The following is a 20,576-nucleotide window of genomic DNA, read 5'->3' as shown; positions in this document are numbered from 1 at the left end:
TCTTCAGTATGTTCCAGTTAAGGTGTAAAATAAGATTAGGTGTACTTTCCTAAATTGTCCTATGGGAAAGGACAAGCTCCTTTTATACCTTTCTTTTGAAATGTTTTAACAATCAATTCTCATTGTGAAAATGAATTATAGATACACCTGCTGAATTACTCCAAATTCTCTTGTTATATGGGTCTTCAGGCAATTATGGAGACTCGTGTTTTCAAGATGTGATGTAAAAATCTTTACATGTATTTTAAAAAGGAAATACTGATTGATGGAATAGAACATTGAGCTGAAGTTGAAAAGATGTATAAAATACCTAAGAGTCAGAGTTGGAGAAAGTGAGGGACAGGCAGGAATCTCCAGTTAAAAAAAGATATCTAGGTGGTAATATGGAAGCAAAACAAATCAGTGTGACAGAATCATGTCCATTTGGGTGATTGGAAATAGCGGGAGAAAGAATTGTCATATAGGACAAGGAAAGCTAGTGTAATAAATCACAGTGTCATAAAGGTAGTAGAAAGCTTCAGCAGTGACAACTAGAAAGAATGAAGGTGTCAGAGGGAGTGCTTTCTTCATATCTATTGAACTGATGCATCACGGTCTGGACAAGGGGTCAGCGGGGGGGTGGGGAACTGGCTGCCAGGCCACACCTGGAGGCTGGGGGAAATAGCTCCTTTTCAAACTGCTAACCTGTCACAAGGGGGTCCCCCAGGGATCGCTACTGGGCCCAACGCTGTTTAATATCTTCATAAGTGATCTGGATGATGAGATCAAGTGTACCCTGGTGAAGTTTGCTGACGATACCAAACCCAGTGGGGACGTGGACACTTGGGAAGGGAGAGCCACCCTGCAGGGAGACCTGGCTGGGCTGGAAGAGGGGGCTGACAAGAACCTTATGAAGCTCAGCAAGGACAAGTGTGAGGTCTCGCACCTGGGAAAACATCATCCAGCAGTGCAGCACAGGCTGGGATCTACCCGGCTGGGGGCAGCTCTGTGGAAAGGGACCTGGGGGTCCTGGGGGGACAACAAACTCAACATGAGTGAGCAGGGTGCTGCTGCGGCAAAGAAAGCCAACAGCGTGCTGGCTGCATCAGCACGGGCATCACCAGCAGAGATAAAGAAGTCACAATCCCTCTCTACTCCGCGCTTGTCAGGCCACACCTGGGACACTGTGTTCGGTTTTGGTCCCTGCTATGCAAACAAGCTGTGGCCAGGCTGGAGAGGGTCCAGGGGAGGGTCACAAAGGTGATGAAGGGCCTGGTCAGCCTGATCTGTGAGGAAAGGCTGAGAGAACTGGGTTTGTTCTGCCTCCAGAAGAGAAGGCTTAGGGGAGACCTTATCACCACGTTCCAGTATTTACAGGGTGGCTACAAAGAAGACGGAGACTCCAGTTTTATAAGGAGTCACATGGAAAAGATGAGAGGTAACATGTCCAAGTTACTGCTGGGGAGGTTCCAATTGGACAGGAGACGATTGGACAATGAGAACAATCAGCCACTGGAATAATCTTCGCAGGGAAGTGGTGGATTCCCCAACATTGGACACTTTTAAGACTTAGCTGGACAGAGTGCTGAACCATCTTGTGTGGACCATGCTTTTGCCAAGAAAGGTTGGACCAGATGATCCTTGAGGTCCCTTCCAACCCAGTGTTCTATGATTCCATGATCTATGCATCCATAATACTATGTGGTTTTGAATGTAGGCGGGAATTCAGACTAGGACTTCGCTTTTGTTGTTTGCTGCCTTTTGTTTAAATGTAAATAAATGTATATAACCTTCCTACTTTGCAGTGTGTTATGATGTTTCATTAGGTAGTCTGTTCCATACTTCAGGCACTGACACAAAATGAACATCACATTTTCAAATGTATGTGTACCAGTAGCAAGAGCACAGACTTGTACTGGAATGCAGTATATGTAAAGAGGACCAAAAGTAAGTGTGTCTCTGTAATGGCAGTAAGGCGATGGTACTTTCTTGCTAAGGCAGTAAAGGAATTCTCTTGTGCTTGCTTACCATTACCTTCTCCCCCTATGCTGTCTGAATAAAAATTATTTTGCATTCTCTTTTTTTACTTTTGAGGATACCCTTCTTTTGGAACTTGTTTGTTTGTTTGTTTTTAAATGAAATCAGAATTTGGCTATGTACTGAAGTTTCCTACAAAAGAGAGGTGGCTGCAGAATTCATTTTGTATGATTGCAGAAGCAAATGATCCGAGTCAAGTGGCCTGGTCAGATAATTAAGCCACAATAGAGAAAGCTCACAGAGTCAGTCAGTTATGATTATCAGTCCAGTGTGGTTGGATGTCTGATTCCTTCTGAAAAATTTGAAGTGGCTGCTTTTATTATTATTAATTGGGGAGTGCCAGCAACAAATCTGGAAGAATTACACTGCCACATTAAAGAAATCCAATATATTTCATTTGGAATGTAAGTTTAATGATGAATTGATGACTGTTTATCTGCTGTTCTGCCCACCCCTTAGAATTTGAATATTTGTAAGAATTATTCCCGTGTTCTATGTCTGCCCTGTTTCTGAAATTTTGCATCTGTAGGCAGTCCACAACAGAGTGGCAATAAACATGTATTTTGGGGGGCTGTCTATATTTTCTTAAGTTGTGGGTTTTTTTCTTTATGATATGATTTAATAAGAAGTTTAATAATTTTAAAACTTATTTCCAGAGCATCTAGGAAAGTTCCTTTAATGGTGAAGCATTAGGTTGCTTAAAGCGCCTCACAGACCTAAACCTTGGAAGCACTTCTGAAATACTTCCCCTGCTAAGCAAGAGAGATGTCATGAAATGAAGCAAAAAAGGAAATGATATTTCATTTGTATGGCAGGATAAAGTACATTTAATCTAAACCAGGCTACTTCAATATTGATAGTTTACTTGTGGAGTTCAGCAATTTTAAAATGGAAATCTTATTGGTATTAACTCTACCACATGTAGGACGAATTAATTGCAGAGAAACCCACACATGTTCCTGTATATCATCGCTATCAAAAAGCCAAAGCACTGGAAGTTTAGGGGGGGGGTTGTAACTTTGAATACAGCCGTCTTAATTTTAAAACAAAAATGTTCAGCTTCTGGCATCTTACATAGTAGCATTTCTGATGTTTTTTAAACAGCTATTAATGTAGTCAAGCTGTGTTTTTTCTTCTTCTGTGTGTAATCATCTGCTCAGTGGTGCACTCTATGACTAGTAGCAGGAGACAGAGGAGTGGCCTGCTGTGATTGATGGGGCGAGGCCCAGCAAACTGAAAGCGTCCCATCTGGATTAGGTTTTGGGAGCAGTCAGATGTTGAGAGGGAGGTCAGTAAGGCTTGCATTAGCTCCCCCTCCTTCAACACCCCTATCATCCACACTCATGCACACATTACATTGCTCACACGCCTTCATCCATAATTGATGCTTGCTTTGGGCAGATGCTGTATGGCCTGGGACTAGAGCAGCTGCTAAGTTTATGGAGAATAAAGGGAGCAGGATGGTACAGCAGGTATTTGCGCTTCTATTTTCACTTGAAACTCTTGATTTTAGTCAAGCCAGAGCATTTCTTATAACCAGCTGCACCCCTGCATGCAAGACTTCTAATACATGTTTTGTTGCTTAAGTCTGAAGGAGGGCAAACTACGGCCGTGATTATGTATCTCTGCTGTGCTTGATATATCTGGCTGAGCTGTTCTTATAACCAGCAGGTTTACAGAGTAATGTTGCATTTTTCTTCTTTGTTTCTGTGCCCTAAGGATATGATGCAGTTTGGCTCATTTAACTACAGTATGAGAGGCTTTCTCTAAATGTGAAATATCTCTCGCCAAAGAAACAAAATGCACCAAACGGAAAATAGAGTAAAACAAATGATAAACTGTTAGTTAGACTTTAAAATGCAGGCAAGCAGAAAGGTTTTCATTGAGCACATTTTTATGCTGCAAATGTGTTTTTAAAAAGGAACAGTGCATAAGTAATATTTTCTGTACTTTGTCTTTTGTGTACAAACATAACAAGCTTGTTTTATTATATTTTGACACTTTTCATGCATTTCTTAATAATGAAATCCTTTCAGAGCTGAAGATGCTGAAAAGGCATGTTGAGATCTGAGATACCAGGAGCATTTTAAATTCCAAGCTTTTCTTCAAATGGAGTAATATATATGGAATAGGAGCTACTTCACTTACCTACATGATCAGAATGCTTTCTTTTTTTGTTCTTTAGAGTTCAACATTTAACCAGAAAGCAATAAATTTGATTTTATACACTGCCACGTAAAGCATATTTTTCAGTTGAAATGTGGTTTTCATTAAAACTCGGGCCAGAACATTTAGCAGAGCCTGACTGTCTGCCATCCTTTGTTCTTCTTTTTGTTGCCAACAACTACTTTATTAAAAACCATGCACAAAGAGAGCATTAAGCGGTCATTTAATCTTAAAGATACTTGGAATGGAGTCTGAAGGGACAACTTCTGTTTAGCCTCTCATGCCTAGGTTGTATTAAGTGATGTCTGTGTACTGTCATCCACAGTTTTGAGATTACTCTTAATACCTGAGTTCATAGGCTAATTTAGGATCAATATTTCATGTTGTTTTTATAGCCATTTCATATTTTCAACTTAATGCATTACATCTATTATTTCCTTTATTAATTTTAGTTCACTCTTTTTTTAAAGAGCACAATAAAGGGACATTTCAGGTATTATATTTAAAGAATTTTCAGTTCTTTACAATCTATTAAAATGTATCTGACTATTGTGTAGTCTGGGGTTTCCATCAACCACATTTATATAGAAATGTGTGTTAGTTGACACTATGTTGTTCTTGGTGTAAATCCGTATTCTAAACAATATGTTATTGACTTGATAGCCATGTAAGTGGTAAAGAACATATTTATACATACCTGCTTTTATACTACATTGTAATACTGTGTCTACTGAATTTATTGTGAATCATATATTCACACTAATTTTAAAGGCTAGAAAGGTATACAGCATACACTGATTCTAAGAGATGAACAACTCAGATTTACTGTCACTATCATTTTAAACTTATGGCCTGCAGTAGAGTGTGCAAGTACAATTTCTTTAGTGTTCCACCCCATCTTTTTCCCTTCCCCCCCTCAATTTAATGAACACACAATGCCTGGGCTGATAATCTTGCATGACAGTTTTCTACTATAAGCATGGTGGGGTTTTTTTTTGTTTGTTTGTTTAATGACAAGGCTGTAAATTCCTGAATATGTAGTAGTTATATTTTTTTAAGAAAAAAGGCAAACAAATCCCTGACCCTTCGTTGTTTACCTATTTATTAACAAGACTTCATTAATAAGTGATCCAGACTTCAGCTTAACAAGACTAGTGAAAGATGTAGAGGAGTCTCAGCAACGTGAAGGTGCTGGAATTGCCACTGCAGTTTGCCATTTTATGATAAATCTAAAAAGTGAATAGTTTGAAGTTGCTGGTAAAAATAATATTAACGTTCAACCCTCTTAATTAAATATTAGCTGTGATTAGCACTAAGTGTGAATGCTTTGAATATTAATTAGGGTCTCATGGAACTGCTGTCAATGTTAATGAGAAGCAGTGGGGGTCTCAGCTACATCTGGTTTAGAGCTCGAGGTAGTATAAAAACCTTTAGATGAAATGCACCTGGACATTAGCCCTTGGTCCCTTTGTTGTTATTCTTGTTCTTTTTTAACAGCTGCTGACTCTAATGCCATGTTTAGCATCTGACATGAAGGAATAGCTTAAGGACCAGCAGTAACCAGCTACTGTGTTTCAAAGCCAGTACAGTGAAAATGCTTATATAGGCAGAAGTTCGATTTGCTATTGTTCATTCTTACCACTTGCTGAAATCCTTCCTGAAACAGTCGATTATAAAATTTAAGGTTGCCTGTCTCCCCCACAAGTTTTAAAAATACTTCTTAAAAATTTAATATATGTCTCTGGTATAATCCAGTCATTGTTGGTTTTTACTTCATATAGATTATTTTTTTTAATGGTGAAAATATTAGGTAAAAAAAATAAGAAAGAGACCTTGCCATTTTAATATAAGAGGGTGTAATTATACATTTACAAGAGTTTTAAACTTCCACTGAAATTTAAACAGGGCAAGTTTCAGTGCAGCATTAACCTTGAAATGATTCTAGGTATATGCAAATGAAACTTGTTGACTTACCCCTGTGAAGTAGGTAAATGTCACTGTGTTCATTTTTAAAATGGTCGAATGAAGCAATGTGAACTTACTTGCTTAAGGCCATGCACTAAAATAGCAGCAAAGATGGGATTAAAATTAGGGAGGCTTTGCTGATATAAAGTTCTAATTTTTTAGGACACATTGGATGTCTTTTACAAAAGAAAATTTAATTTTCCCTTCTAAGCTTGCCATGTAGGCTTATTCCCATGCTGTGATTTTGCAAATTCTTAAAAGCTCTTGAGTTTAGGACCCATTCCGGTCAGAGTACTGATGTCTGAGTTTGTTGAAATTGGCTGGATATGTTCTTAAGTACTAAGTGCTTTTATTCATCCAGCCTATTTTGAAATTAGGAAATCAAGGACTGATGAATCAAAAAAAAAGCAAAATCCCTACAGTAGTCCTGTGCAGGTACTTGTACATGCTTTCGTGGAAGAATGACAGAGTATCTTAAAAATAAATTAAATTTTACTCAGATATTCATTTTTACATTACTTGATATTTCAAGGGATAATTTTATCTTGTAAATCAGCTCATCTGAGTTTGAGATGGTCCCTGTATTAATGGCCTCTAATGCCATGTCATCTGCAGCATCATGTTTTGGACATCTTCTATATAGATTCTGAAAAATTGTTCTATACATTTCCTCCCCTAGAATTATTATTATTTGGTATGAGCAGAGCATTTAGTCAGAAGTCTCTAACTGGTAAATTAACATGCTTGATTATCCTTTCTTATATCAAACATAAAGATAGATCTATCTATAAAGAGATGAGGGCATTTGTTTTTAATTGTATAATCTTACTGTATTATGGCAGTGAAATACTATTGTCTCCAAGTTTAAAGCCTTTAAAGTTCTTAAATCTATTTACTTTGATACATACAATATAGAGTTTTTATTTTATGTTAACTTACGGTTTTGAACTGATGCATTTTTAGATTCAATTGTTTAGCATTTTGATTGGCTCTATTTTTTTTTTTTTTTTTGCATTTGTGTCATGCAGTTGCTCAATATAGTGTACCTCAATTTCTGAATATCTCAGAGCATTATTTCATATAAATATTTTCTGTATACGGTTATGTTAACAGTATGCACCCAAATCCTGCTCTGCGTGTAGGTTGCATATATTGTTCTGAAAGTGGTAAGTCAGAATGGGTCACAGACCATGGGCTAACCTTACCTGAGCTCTGTGTTGGCAGTCGCGCTCAGTAGCCTTTGGAATAAACTGAGCTTTGTCCCTCTTCATTGTCTGAGTTGAGGCATTAGTTCAGGTAGATTTCACTGACCTTTCCCAGTTAAAGAACAATCTACAATTATCCAGAGAACAGCAGATTTGTTTGTCTAATTATTATAAGATTTAATAGGGTTAGCAAAATGGGTTTAATTCAGATAAGAAATTTTCTCTTCAAGAAACAACTATCGTGCCCTTTTCAGGCCAGCAATCTTAGCAGAGTACTATGGTCGTTTTCTGCGTTACATGTGCAGGATCATCACTTATTTTATCTCACAACACATTTCTTTTTCCTTTTTCTTCCTTTCATTTTACAGGGTAATCAGGAAGCTACAGCACCTCCTGACACAATGGCACAGCCTTATGCCTCAGCCCAGTTTGCTCCACCTCAGAATGGTATCCCTGCAGAATACACAGCCCCACATCCTCATCCAGCTCCAGACTACACAGGCCAAACCACTGTTCCAGAGCACACGTTAAACATGTACCCTCCTGCTCAGACACACTCTGAACAGAGTGCAGCTGACACAAATGCACAAACTGTCTCCGGCACAGCCACAGTAAGTCAAGGTTACAGCTATTTCTAAATCAGTGTGTTTCAAGTTACATGTGTATTTATTGATAACATTTATTCTTACATTACACTTAGTAGTTTTGCACTTCATTTGTGTTAGGATTACTCACCATTTCCAGGCTGAAAATCTGTTAAAGTTTATCATTGAACTTGGAGAATACAATCTAGCTACTTTTGGAGCCTCTTAGTAAGTGTGGGAGCTTTGTAGAATCTGTAGTTTCCTTTTCTATAGTATTACACAGAGAAAGTGATTAACAGCAAGACTATGAATCATATAATAAAGTGACTAAGTCCAATATGGAAAAATATTGCAAAAGAGTATGTGTAAGCATTCGTTTTGGAAAAAACAAACAAACAAACAAAATAAAACACAAACAAACAAAAACAACAAAAACCCAAACAAACAAACAAAAGCCCCAAATCCAAACAAATGAAAGCAACACAAAAAAACCCAGCAAGAACCCAAACCAGACTCATTCTGTTATTTTTAATGACCTCTGTTTTTTGACACTTAGTAGTGGATTTTGATAGAAGTGTTCATTGAATGATACTGTACTAAAATTACTTGTGGCACTGTGTGAATGAGTATTGTGAAGAGCATGTCTGTAATACAGTATTTTCTAGAGAGCTTGTTTGTGCAGCCATTACCAAAGTTGTGTGTAGATCTGTGCTCAACAGAGCAGAAATTATAAACTTTCTACTTGATTTATATATGAAGTTCTGAAGTGTCATGAATTTATGCAGGAGAGTCCTTGGATGGCCCTACTTTGTGATTGAAGTCACAAATTCCACATATTGATAGTTTAGGGCTTCTGTCTTAATTCTAGATTGGGACCCAATATATCCAGTACCAACAGCTGGCAGATTTCTGAGCCATCAACCACTTGGGGTACATGCGTAGGATCTAGCACAGACCAGAGAGCACGCTGCAATTTGACCATGTGCTTGAAACATCTCTGCTAGCTGTCCTCATCCTTGCCACAACCATGCTCCATACCTCATATTACTTCCCCTTCCTTTCCTGGCATATATCCAACCTAAAAAGTTTCATGCATTCTGAATTCTGATGGTTTATGTTTATTGCCATGTCACTAATTGCTTTATATGGATATGAAAAAATTAAAAAAAAGCAATAGGAAAAGCATGGAAGAATATTCCTTGCTATTATCATGGAGATGTCCTTGTAAATTAATTACACAGTTTTGTGCTTTATTGAATAAAATGTTTCAGCCCTTTTATTTTTGACTTGGTAGCTTTTTATTGCCCTGATTGGCCCTTTGTTCTAGTAGTGTGAGAAAGTTTAAGTTGAAGAGCATCCTCTTCATATCTCATAGTATTGTTTGCAGCTCTACAGTGTCCCCCCTTATTCATCTCTTTGCTAAGTTAACTTCCTGCTGCTTTCCAGCTTTCTAAATTTCTTTCCATGGTAATTTTTGATTGTTGTCAAAATCTCTTTGTATGCCACTGTCATTGCTTTAGAGCAGGAGCCCTAAGCTTGGATAGTCCAGAAAAGACTGGATATTCACTAAAAATACAGTCTTTCCTTCTGTCCCTGTCTCATTCTTTTAATATTCTACTATTTTGCTTGCTCTTTTGATCACTGCTGCACACTGAGCAGTCTGCTGTGATGCCCAGCTCAGCCTTTTCATATTTTGAAACTGTTGGTCTGTTCGCCATTCAGTTCTGAAGTAAAAGTGCTAAAATCAATGGTAAACACCTCTCAATGTGAGTGGGACATGAGCTCATCCGTCATCATTTATTGCTTTCAATTTATTGTGTTTCCTCATCCCTTTTTGATTTTTCAGTTTGAAGAAGTGTTAGTCTCTATCAGAGAAGTCAGGTATGTGTTTTTCCATTTTCCATGGCAAAGTCTGATGAAAAGAAATAATTTGGATTGTTTGCAATGCCCTTACCTTCTTCAAGTGCTCTATTCAATCCCAGCTCTAGCAAATCCAATGATTCCCTTCAATGTTTCCTTCTTCTAATATACTAATAGGCTTTATTGTTATTTGGTTTTGTATCCTTTGCTATCTTCTCTTCTTATTTCCTTTTTGTCTTCCTAATATCCAACTTATATTTTATCTGTCATACACTTTCTCCCTTCTGGTTCCACTTGGAATGAATTTCCATTCTCTGAAGGGTAACACTTCAATTCCACCAACCTTTTGTATTTGAGGAATATAGGATAGTTATTTGCTCTTTTTATTATGGATCCTTTTCTTGCCTTCCTGTTTCCTTTCTCACAGAGGAATGCACGTAACTTTTTGAAGTAGCTCCCATGCTGTTTATAAAGAATTAGATTTCCTTACTTTTGACTTCAGGGTATTTTGGAGAAAGTTTTGTTTTGTATTCTAAAAAGATATTTATTCTAAATTGCAATGTTATATGGAAAGTTGTGGCTACTATCCCTCCCTGGAGAGCAATGCATTGAAAATACAAGTTTGCAAGAAGCGTATCTCTATGGATCTACATTGTTCAAAGTAGCCTTGACATTTAACATATTACTCACTAGTTAGTTTTACAAATTTACAGTCAAATATTGTTTGCGCAGTTTAATTATGGGCACCCAGATCTAAAATCTGTTATGCTATCTCTCATTAGCATTGCACTTAACACACTGTAGAGACATAGGCATATGCAGATGGATCCCAGGCAGATTTGACATGGGATTTGTAATATTATTGAGTGTCCAGCTGTGTACATTTCTCTGTACATAATACAAGTTTTTATTATGAAATAGAGCTTCAGTAGCACTGACTCAACATTGTAACTCCATGTGTTCTTTATTGTTAAAGGAAAAAATTATGTTTCTTTCCAGTTCCTGCTAGCTTTCTGAATAGCTGGTTTCCAATCTTAAAGAATTTTAAGTGGAATTGATGTGGGGACGTAGTGGCATTTGTTTGGTAGGTTCCCATATTTTACATAGTTTCTTTTCAATAAGCTCTATTATATGCATATAAAAGAAGAATAATCAATTGACCAATCATTCAAAAAATAATACTGTTGTGATTAATGCAGATTAGACAAGCTATTGGAGGCAGGACCAATTTTTAAATTTTCTTATTCACGTGCATATTTATGTACATGTGAATCTGGATATACTGCTAAAATGGATCCTAACACTTTGAAATATGAAGCTAATAAACTGCAGGACAACTACCTAATTTGTAGAACTGCTACCAGAAGTGACTTAACCTCATCCATGAAGGACTTAATCCATGCTTAGGCTAAACACATAGCCTGTCTTTCTCTGTGTGTCCTGGTTTCTTTCTTTTTGTCTGGAAAGCTAGAGCTCACACTGAGTCTAGTGCAATTTAAACCCCAATAAAGATATAAATAATAAAGATAAAAATAAAAAGGTTCCATGCAACTTCTCTTGAATCCTTTACTGCAACACCGAGTGTGATCCTGGCCCAGCTGGAACCACTGTCAGTATCCCCATTTGCTGCAAATTGAACGAGATTCCAATCATCAGTTTTGTTACACGTTGGCAATTCTGAGCACAGGAGAGTACTATTAATATAGAAAGACTATAGACTTGATTTCCATATGAGTAGAATCTACAGTCTCTAATCAAGGTTACCTGTGTTATCTTTGGTTATTCAAAGCCTTTCAAAAGGGGTGTGAAATACTACCAATCCAAAATGACAGTGCTTGAAAACAGCTTTGAGTGGATGCGGGACATGAGTGAATACAGCTTTGCAGAATAGACAGTGTTTTCTACATGCTATGAAAGCAGACAAATCTGATCAGAAGAGAACGTATGCTTTTCTTTGATTAAAACAGAAGTATTTTGTTGAGAATATAACAGGAAGGGATCCTTTTTTCCCTCTTGGAATTTACTTTTATAACAAAACAGTGCACTAACCCTTCCATACCTTGAGCTTCTCCAGAGAACACACATAATATCTGAACATAATACTTTCGGTATCTTTTGTCATTTGTAGCACTGACTTTCTGTGGACTTCCAAGTGGCTTGGGCATCTACCCTGTCAAAAAGCATGCCATTCCATTCACTTCTCTCTTAGTTTAATTCCAAAGTTCTTTTTGGTTAAGAAGGATCATTTTTCTTGCTTGCTTTTGCTCAAATTGACTAACAAGCACTTGAAAACTTGCAATTAAGGAGTATGGAATGTTCCAATATTGTTAAGATTTTACTTTTCTGCATGTTATACATACCTGATTCCAATATAATGTAATGGACATTCATTTAGCAGTGAAGATGTGGGATTAGAAATGGTCTTGTACTTACAGAAGATGTATTGCCTAGTGAAAATTTTTCATCTATTCTTTTGATAAAATAGTGTACAACTCCTCTGTTAGGGTAAATTTTGCACAAAAGAGGTGCTTAGACTGTATGTGTAGGGATTGCTAACTTTGTATTTTGATGCTGTGAAACAGGAGAAAATGTACAGGATGAAAGGGAAGTAAATGTTTAACGACAGGATGATTTAGCTGACCAAATATAAGGTAGTCTGTAGGTAATAAAATACTGTCAAAAGTTACTTTGACTCTTGTCTGAATAATATGGTTTTCATCTTTTTCGTTCAATATGTTTGTTTAACTTTAATCAAGGAAGTAGTCCATCTTAGTATATGCATAATCAATACTCATCCAGTACTGAGTTATTTAAGTGCTGGTAGACTTTTGGAGTTGGATAGCATCACACGTGCTTTTAGTCATTAAGAAAAATAGTAAATGGCATCTTTCAAAAAGGATGGATCAATGATAAGTGTGTTACAAAGTTATGGTGAAAGTAACATGTCTGATGATTTTGCAGAGTGGTTTTGAGTGTTAAGTAGTGACGTATTTTAAAGTATTTTTAAGTAAGACAGTTGATCATTTTATGAAATAAGAAATCTCCTTTTACTTGTGTACATACATGTATATGCAAACATGTTGTACATATATAATTCCAAGAGTGAAACTTGTTCAATTTTTGCTTGTGGCTTTTCACGCACAACTGTGGATGTTAGTGGGAGATGAGTTTGTAAATACAAAGGGCATTAACTGGGCATGTGTAAGAAAGCAGATAATAGTAAAGTAAATGTCTCTCTAATGTTTCCTATTCTAAGTGTGTTATACTAATAATGGAAGTAAATATTATGGTACAGTAAAAACTGAGTTTCTAATAATGCTCTGTGTCTTATGTATGTGTGCGTATATAAAAAATATTCTGCTCTGAACTTAATTCTGCTTTTGCATTAGAGAAAATCTGAGGTCATTGTGCAGTCTTTCTGCCTTGGACTGTGACTTCACCAGGTTTCACAAGCTGAAAAACCTTGATAAGTTGTGTGCTTGGATAGGAGTCCTTGAGGGAAAATGCAGTTGGGGGAGCGCTGGTGATTCAGTACATAGTGCTTTTCTGCCAAAGGTGTTTCTGAATCAATACATGGGCATGGCACTGGGGGATGTGGTGCAGCTGGAGTCCTTTAGAAGGCATGTAGCACAGAGGTGTGAGTTGTCTCTGATCACTGAAGATGATGAGATATTTTTCATGTAATTTCACTGTTACGACTAAATTTCAGTTTGGTTACTAACAATATTCCTCCTGTGGCATCCACTGAACTTGGTCCTCTTCTGTGTAAAAATAATTGATATGTTAGACACTAGATGTCTGTTGTTACTGTTGCCCTGCTTTACCTTAAATTTTTGTATAAACTTTGAGTTCTAATGGTTTGTAAGTTTGAAGTTTTCTTTTTTTGGTGTTATTTATGTCCAGATTTGTGCATTCTTTAATCATGTTGCAGAGGCCATTTCTTCATTTAAGTATTTGGAAAGGCTTAGTGATACTCTGGACTGAAAAATTATTTACCGCGTTGAACTTGGTTGTTTGAGGAAGAAGATATACCTTTGTTGATTTGTTGGGGGTTTTTTGTTAGTGTCTTTTGTTTGTTTGTTTTTTGTTTTGATACCAATTTCTCTACTGCATTTTTAAATGTGGGTCAGAAAAGTGACAGTAGCAAGCATTTATAGTAAAGTGTTCTAATACATTGTCTAAGCCTGCAGGTGGGCAGATTGTTACTACAGTTCTCTGCAGCATATTTCTGGTTTTTATTAGTTCTTTCTCCTGCTCTGTTCTTCATGTAAGTTATTGTCATAAACGATTTTTTTTTCACCCTTTCTTTTCTCCCTGATGCTTAGTTCTTCTTCTCCTTCTCTCCTATTTTATTCCTGGTCTATCCATCTCCTGAGGGTGTGGAATACATTAGCTGTTTCAAAAAATTCTATTCCCTATTAAACAGTGGGCTCTACCCCTACTGGGTTTACAGGTGTCCTTCAGTTCTTCTTACAACAGTGTGTCATGGAAGTAGGGAGGTTTAAAACACATTTCTCTGTAATTTGCTGGTTCATCATGTAACTGTGGTTGTGCTTGTTAGCCTTGAGGTAAACTTCCTTGAGGTCCAACATACTAAGTAGATGCACAGTGAGTGGGACACTTTTCAGTGCTGCTGGGCACAGCTGGTGTTCTTGTCTCTGAATATTCTGCTTTTGCCTATCAGGTTTTCAGAGTGCACCTGGAATGCACATCCTGGAACTGCCTCTTGTCGCTTGGGAAGAATAAGTGACTAGCTTGCCTCTGTGTGCAGCTCTGTCTGGAAAGCATGCAGCGCAGAATTACTGTGCAGATAACCACGTCAATCAGTTCTCTAAATAGTGGCATGCAGAGGACTGTGGTCCCCTTTTTCACCTGTCTTGCAAGTCAGATTTCCCCGTGGATATTTTTTATTCCCAACTGCTACCAATGACCCGGTTTTTATTCTATTTCAATTCCATATTTTTGTCTATAGATGTTTGCCACCAGCATGCTAGACAGTTGATAATACTTTAACAATTGTTACAGCAGTGTTTATTCATGTAAATCATACCCTGCGGGTGCAGGCTATTGTATCAGCATGGTATGCTATTTCATTTATACAACCTATTGTATCTGGTCCCAACTGCTACTTGAAGAAAATATTTCAAGGAGCTTTTTTCAAGACCCTGAGTGCTTCAGAGCTGCAGAAGCAAGCAGCCTGGTCCAGCTCCTACTCTATAGTGAAGAGATCAAAACTGACATTCCAAATAGATAACATAATGCTGTGCTACTTTGGTGAGGCACGGTAATGACTTCTGATCATAGGCATTATTACTTCTGAGAGGCTTCCTCGCTGAGAGCCCTTTGTGTAAACTTCGTGACTGTGCCCCATGTGTATTTCTTCACCTATGCTAAAGACTAGCAGGAACAAACTGCTCACTTGAGCAGCTGTATGTGTTGGTGCATGCTCTAAAATAGATTCTTCTCAAGGACACACAGAACTGTAAACTGACTGTTTTCTCTGATACTCTTTATAAAGTGCCTGTTTGCATACTTAGTTGTTTTGCTTGTTAAGAAGATAACCACCTTTTTTTTTTCTTGTGTTGCTGGGTTAATTTAGGCTTTGCTCCCAGAAAGTGCTTGTCATTCTGTGAGTGGGTGTCCGGTGTGAGGAGAGCAGTTGCTGCTCTGCCAGCTAATTGTGCCACTGCATGCCTATCAGCATGTCTGGTGTTCTGAAATTGCAATAACCAGTCCTTGTGATTTAGGTATCACCTCAGCTTCTTTTTCCTGTTGATTCTCATTGTGGGAAAGGATTGCAAATGTGATATTGAATCATAAAAATTATTATTCTGGGTTTTTTGGAAATACTGTGATTTTACCTTTTCGTGATTTTGAATGCTTGAAACTGGTGAAAGTAATAAAGCGGAAGATCCTCCCCCAAACCAGAAAACCTCACCCCTGAATAAAGGGAGCAATAATGCTCTGTCATCTCTAGTCATGTTTGCTCAAATAGATGAGCTAAATGCCATTGAATACCCATCTGGATGTTCATTGTGGGGCAGACTAACAGTTTTTATAATCCTCGAACAGGTAGTTCCAGCCAACTCTAAGGCAGATTTAAAGTACAAAGTATTTCAGAAGTCTTTTCAATCACACTGTCATTCAGAAATATAATCATATTACTCTAACTTGAAAAGTTTCTTCTAAAAAACCTTGCCAATTAATTTCTAATCTGCCAAATTTAATTGACCAATTAAACAATTCAAGATTTTATTCCTTCTTGGCCCTGAAAGAGTTAACAATAAGTTTGTTTGTTTTTTTGTTTTTTTTTGGTTTTTTTTAGTTTTCTTGTACTTTGTATTGTCTCTTGGGCTCTTTACTTCTCCACACCAATTCTTTTACATGTTACTTTATTGACTTTTTCTTCCCTCTATGCAATCTAAGTAGCCATGGCATCCAAATGCTTTAGCTGTGCTTCAGGTTCTGATGTATTGAGAAAAACATTAAAACATTTGTTGCACCTTTTGCTGAATAAACAGAGCATAAATTCCAAAGGGGATCTTGGTATGATGAAATAGCTAATTACAACTTACTTTGTATTTGACCTTCTGCACCTTTGCTTCACATTATAACATGATAATTAAAATTGATCCTTACAGGGAGAGGGGTGGGGGGTGTTGAGGGGTGGGGTGTGGCATGGATTTTTTGTGGTGAGAACTAGCTCTCATTTTCACTAAATTCAGGAGTGGCTGTGCTATGTTAGGTAAGACTAGGGATGTTTTCCGTTCTCTTTTAATTGGTATGCAAATGGTAGTTAATGGTTTGCAACTTTATCAGAAGTTGTCTATTCCTCCCTTTGCCAACTCTTTGTAATTACAATATAAACTTGTATGTTGCCCGGAGTACTATTTACATTGGCATGAGGAGAATATGTTTGTAACTTCTTGATGAATCGTCAACATCCTTAAATCTTTGCTTACAAGAAACTGGCTCTCCATTAGAGATGTCAGAATGGTCAGGTAGCACAGGTAGATGGAAAACTAGCAAGGTTTGTAGTTAAAAGCTATGAAGACCATTCAGATAGGCTCTCTTCTTCTTTAAATCATAAGGCTGAATTCCCATTAATACAGCAGTCTTTGCCCAGGGTTACGCAAGAGCTAAACTTACTCTCCAGAATGAATACAAGTGGATCTCAGTTGAGGGTGGCTTAGTGGCTTATTAGCTCCCAAGCCAACCCTGAAAATATTTTTTTCAAATCCTGTTTATACTCTCAAGTTTCCATTGCTCTCCCACACATCTGTCTCTTCAGCTTTCCCACACACCCACCTACCTACCCACAGAATTACTTTAATTAAATGTTACTCTTGTGTGGTCTTACTTACCATTTCTACCTGCATAATCTGTTCCCCTTCTAGGGTCAGTATGAACGAGTGACTTGATTGAAACATTTAACTTTGCTATCCATCAATATTAGAAAGACAGTAGTGATGCACGTTGATCTGTCTTGGTTTAACCTGCAAGCAGGTGAATCCATCTGTAAGTTTAAAGCTGTTTTATGGTCTACCAGTGATGTGACAGGGTGTAATACATATCACGGGCACAAGTAAACAGAAGACCATTTTCTTATTGACTAGATATGCATTCAGGAAACGGTTACATGTTCTTCCTTTCAGACTTTACCAGAAAAGGAGTTAGACTGAGCTAATAGTCTATGACACACATTGTGGTCTATTTCTTCTTTGTGTGATATGCAGAAAGATTGGGGTGGTCATTTTGAATTGCCCAGATCTAGATATTAAGTGGCCAATAATTTATTAATGAATTGTAGAAATGGGTAGAAATTCCAGGTGAAAGGATAAGAGAGTAACCTGGGTTTGTTCTGTCTTAAATTAACCCTACCTATATGTATGTATATATGGAAATTGCTTTACAAAAATGTGGCATGGAAGCAGTAATCTATATGTTGAGATACTTGTTACAATTTGAGGAAGACCAGAATAATGGGTTGTTTTCTGTTCTAGTTCTACTAGAAGAAAAGAATGCAGCTAGGAGGTCCATTCAGGCCATTAGGCTAGAGGAGCTGGACTTTGGTCATAAAAGCATGCATAGCTTTGTACTGTAAACTGCAGGTAACTTATGATTATTAATAGAAACATAAGATAGTGGCCTTAGTGAATCTGAATGTCTTAGTATATAATTTTTTGATTTTAATATGAACATCACTGTTTAAAGAAAACTATTCCTTATTATTCTTATTACTATGCTTTTCTGATTTGTATTAAAACCAAAATGCTTTAAAATATATTTATAACATCAATAAAGTAGAATAATAATACATGCACAGATCAGTATATTTTAAAAATTCAGTTACTCTTAAAACTAAATTTACTTTTGCTGTGATAGATTTTGGTCCCATTTAGGAGAGTTTATACTTTACAGTGAATCTTGTAGCTAGACACTATTTAAAATAATGTACACATTTGTTAATTTATTAAAACATGCATTTACAGTGGAATGCCTCTACCAAAACATGTGTTTCTCCCACAGCAAAAGCAAAACCCCTGTTCTGCTTCTCTTTGTGAGAAACCTTGCTCTGTATGAAATGGAGGTTCTTTCATGTTGACATGTAAAAGCAACTGTTTACTTCAAAAAAGGTAGTGTCAGCTGACTAAACTATAACTTGATCTTATTGGAGGATTTTTATTTTTTTTTTAAGATATGAGGAGTTGCCATGTGCTTTGTGCTTTTTACTTATGTGATTAAAAGTGAACATTTAGTTACTTTGTTGTCACTGTAGGGACAGAGGGTAAATATTTCATAATATATTGAGAAAGTTTTATATATATAAATTAAAAAAATGCTAATTTTTTAAAAGGAATTGCATAAATACAAAACCTGTCTCTCCTTTTGCTTGCTTCTTGCCTGCTTTTAATCACTGTGTATGTTTTAGTTGTTTTGTCTTCCTTTTCATGTTTACACTTCATTCTCTTTTTATAATCTTCCTCTGATTTTCCTTTTATGTTGTTTTTCCTTATGCCAGCTTTGTCTCTACTTCCTGTTTCTTCCCAGTCTTTGCCCATTCCAAAATTATCTAGTGGTTTACTTTCATTTCCCCCCCCAATAGGAGTTACAAGGTCAGATACCATTCATTTTAATGTGGCATGGAGAGAATATGTTGAGAAGGGAATATATAGTTGATGTGAAGAGCGTACATGCATTCTCTGCTATTAGTGTATCTAGATTACTGCATCTTGCTTCTTCTAGATGCTTTTTCAGATGGCATCCCACTTAGTTGTATTGTAGTATCATCATATTGTGCTGCCTTTTTTTCTTTTTGAGTTTGAAAAGCCTCTCAACGGCTTTCTAAGAGAGACCCCTTAGGACATCTACTCTTGCTTAAAGGAGCTTTCTGCATTTGCTTTTCTAGCAGAAACCTCTTCAAATCTCACGCGTTGAAACAGTTGCCACCGCCACTGATCTTCTCTTCCCTTCTGGGAGCTGCCTCTCAACACCGGTTAGAGTTTTATCCCAGTATACAAAGTCTGAGACGCCTGTCTAAAGCCCATCTCTGAAGGGCAGGAGAGTGTACAAGTTCTTTCCAGGTCTTTCACAGCTGCAGCAATCAGTTTTGTAAAAATGCTTGTGAGGAGGAAGGGATTAAAGATGGCCAGTGTGGCAGCTTCTCATCAGCCTCTGCCACGAGGCCTAACAACACCTCCAGGTACCATAGGCAAAGACCATGAAACCCTCTATCGATGCAACAGAGGACTTCCAAGATTGTTTCCCATTGAGGACATCTTAATCTTTATATATTGACTGATTGCAGATTCTGTTATAGACTGCCACTGCCTCCCAGCTTCCATATACCTTGAAAAATACGAATGGAGGGTTTCTCTTGCTGTGCTTTTTCTCTTTGGATCATAATTAAAATCCTTTTATAAATCAGAGAATAAAATTTAAAAAAAAAAAAAAAAAAAAAGGGAGCAGAATGCCTTCTGATTCAATCAAAAGAGAAGAAATAAGCATGATTAAAATCATCGAGTCTTTTCTAAGCCTGTGGTTTTTTGTTGCTATTATAAAAAGTGCATCAAAAGATGTCATCTATTTAATTTAATAAGGATTCACATAAGTTCCAGCTGTTCCAGAGTAGTATCTAAATACTTGATTTCAAAACAATATGTGTACCAACACTGCAACATGCTGCAGGCATGAGCACCCAGCTATCCAGAAAGATCTAAGTCTGTCAGTGCTAATTAGTGTTTGCAGATGAAGCTTCTGTGGGGCTAGCTTCAGTTAATAAAAGATCTTGTGGGTTATAAGCACATACTCTTTGAGATAAGAGATGTCTACAGAACTGAATGGAAACTATGTGAATTTACTCTTTTCAAGTTATAATAATGCTGCGGCACCTAATTTTGCCATGATATCTTGTAATATGAACATATTAAGAAAAATATTATCTTGTTGCTGCCCTTATTTAAAGAGATTTATTGCCAAAAATATAATTAGAAAATGTCAATTTACTTAAAATATTGGAAGTATTGATCTTAACATGAAATTTTATGCAAAAAGAAATTCTGTGATTTTTCACTGATGTCGAGGAAAAATTATTAGTTCAGGCCAGAGAAATTTGCTTTTAACTCACGTTTACTTACAAATATAGGAATTCTGTTGCCTGTTTGCTCAGAGTCTTTATTCTTTTGGTCCTAAGTGTGCTGAGAAATAATGGTTTCTTGTGGACACATTCCATCTCCTTCATTTCCTTTCTTAGATAGTTTTCAAGTGTTATGAAATGTCA

The 20,576-nt window shown here is 37.0% G+C and overlaps 1 protein-coding gene across 29 annotated transcripts in view; it reads left to right on the top strand.

The window, feature by feature from the left end:
• RBFOX1 (RNA binding fox-1 homolog 1) overlaps positions 1 to 20,576 on the top strand; it is a 1,320,820-nt gene that overhangs the window by 1,167,598 nt on the left and 132,646 nt on the right. For 28 of the 29 annotated variants that reach the window (XM_042798374.1, XM_042798373.1, XM_032983544.2 and 25 more), the window contains one exon: positions 7,721 to 7,963. In XM_042798374.1, coding sequence (XP_042654308.1) covers positions 7,721 to 7,963 — 243 coding nt within the window. Of the gene's footprint in view, positions 1 to 3,428; positions 3,489 to 7,720; positions 7,964 to 20,576 lie in introns of those variants that run through there. The other variant, XM_032983550.2, reaches the window with a different exon arrangement.

The sequence above is a fragment of the Tyto alba genome, unplaced genomic scaffold (genome assembly GCF_018691265.1).
Source record: "Tyto alba isolate M040663 unplaced genomic scaffold, T.alba_DEE_v4.0 Super-Scaffold_28, whole genome shotgun sequence".
Classification (NCBI taxonomy): Eukaryota; Metazoa; Chordata; class Aves; order Strigiformes; family Tytonidae; genus Tyto; species Tyto alba.
Note: the sequence above shows the minus strand (reverse complement) of the source record. Positions and strands in the feature narration are given on the sequence as shown.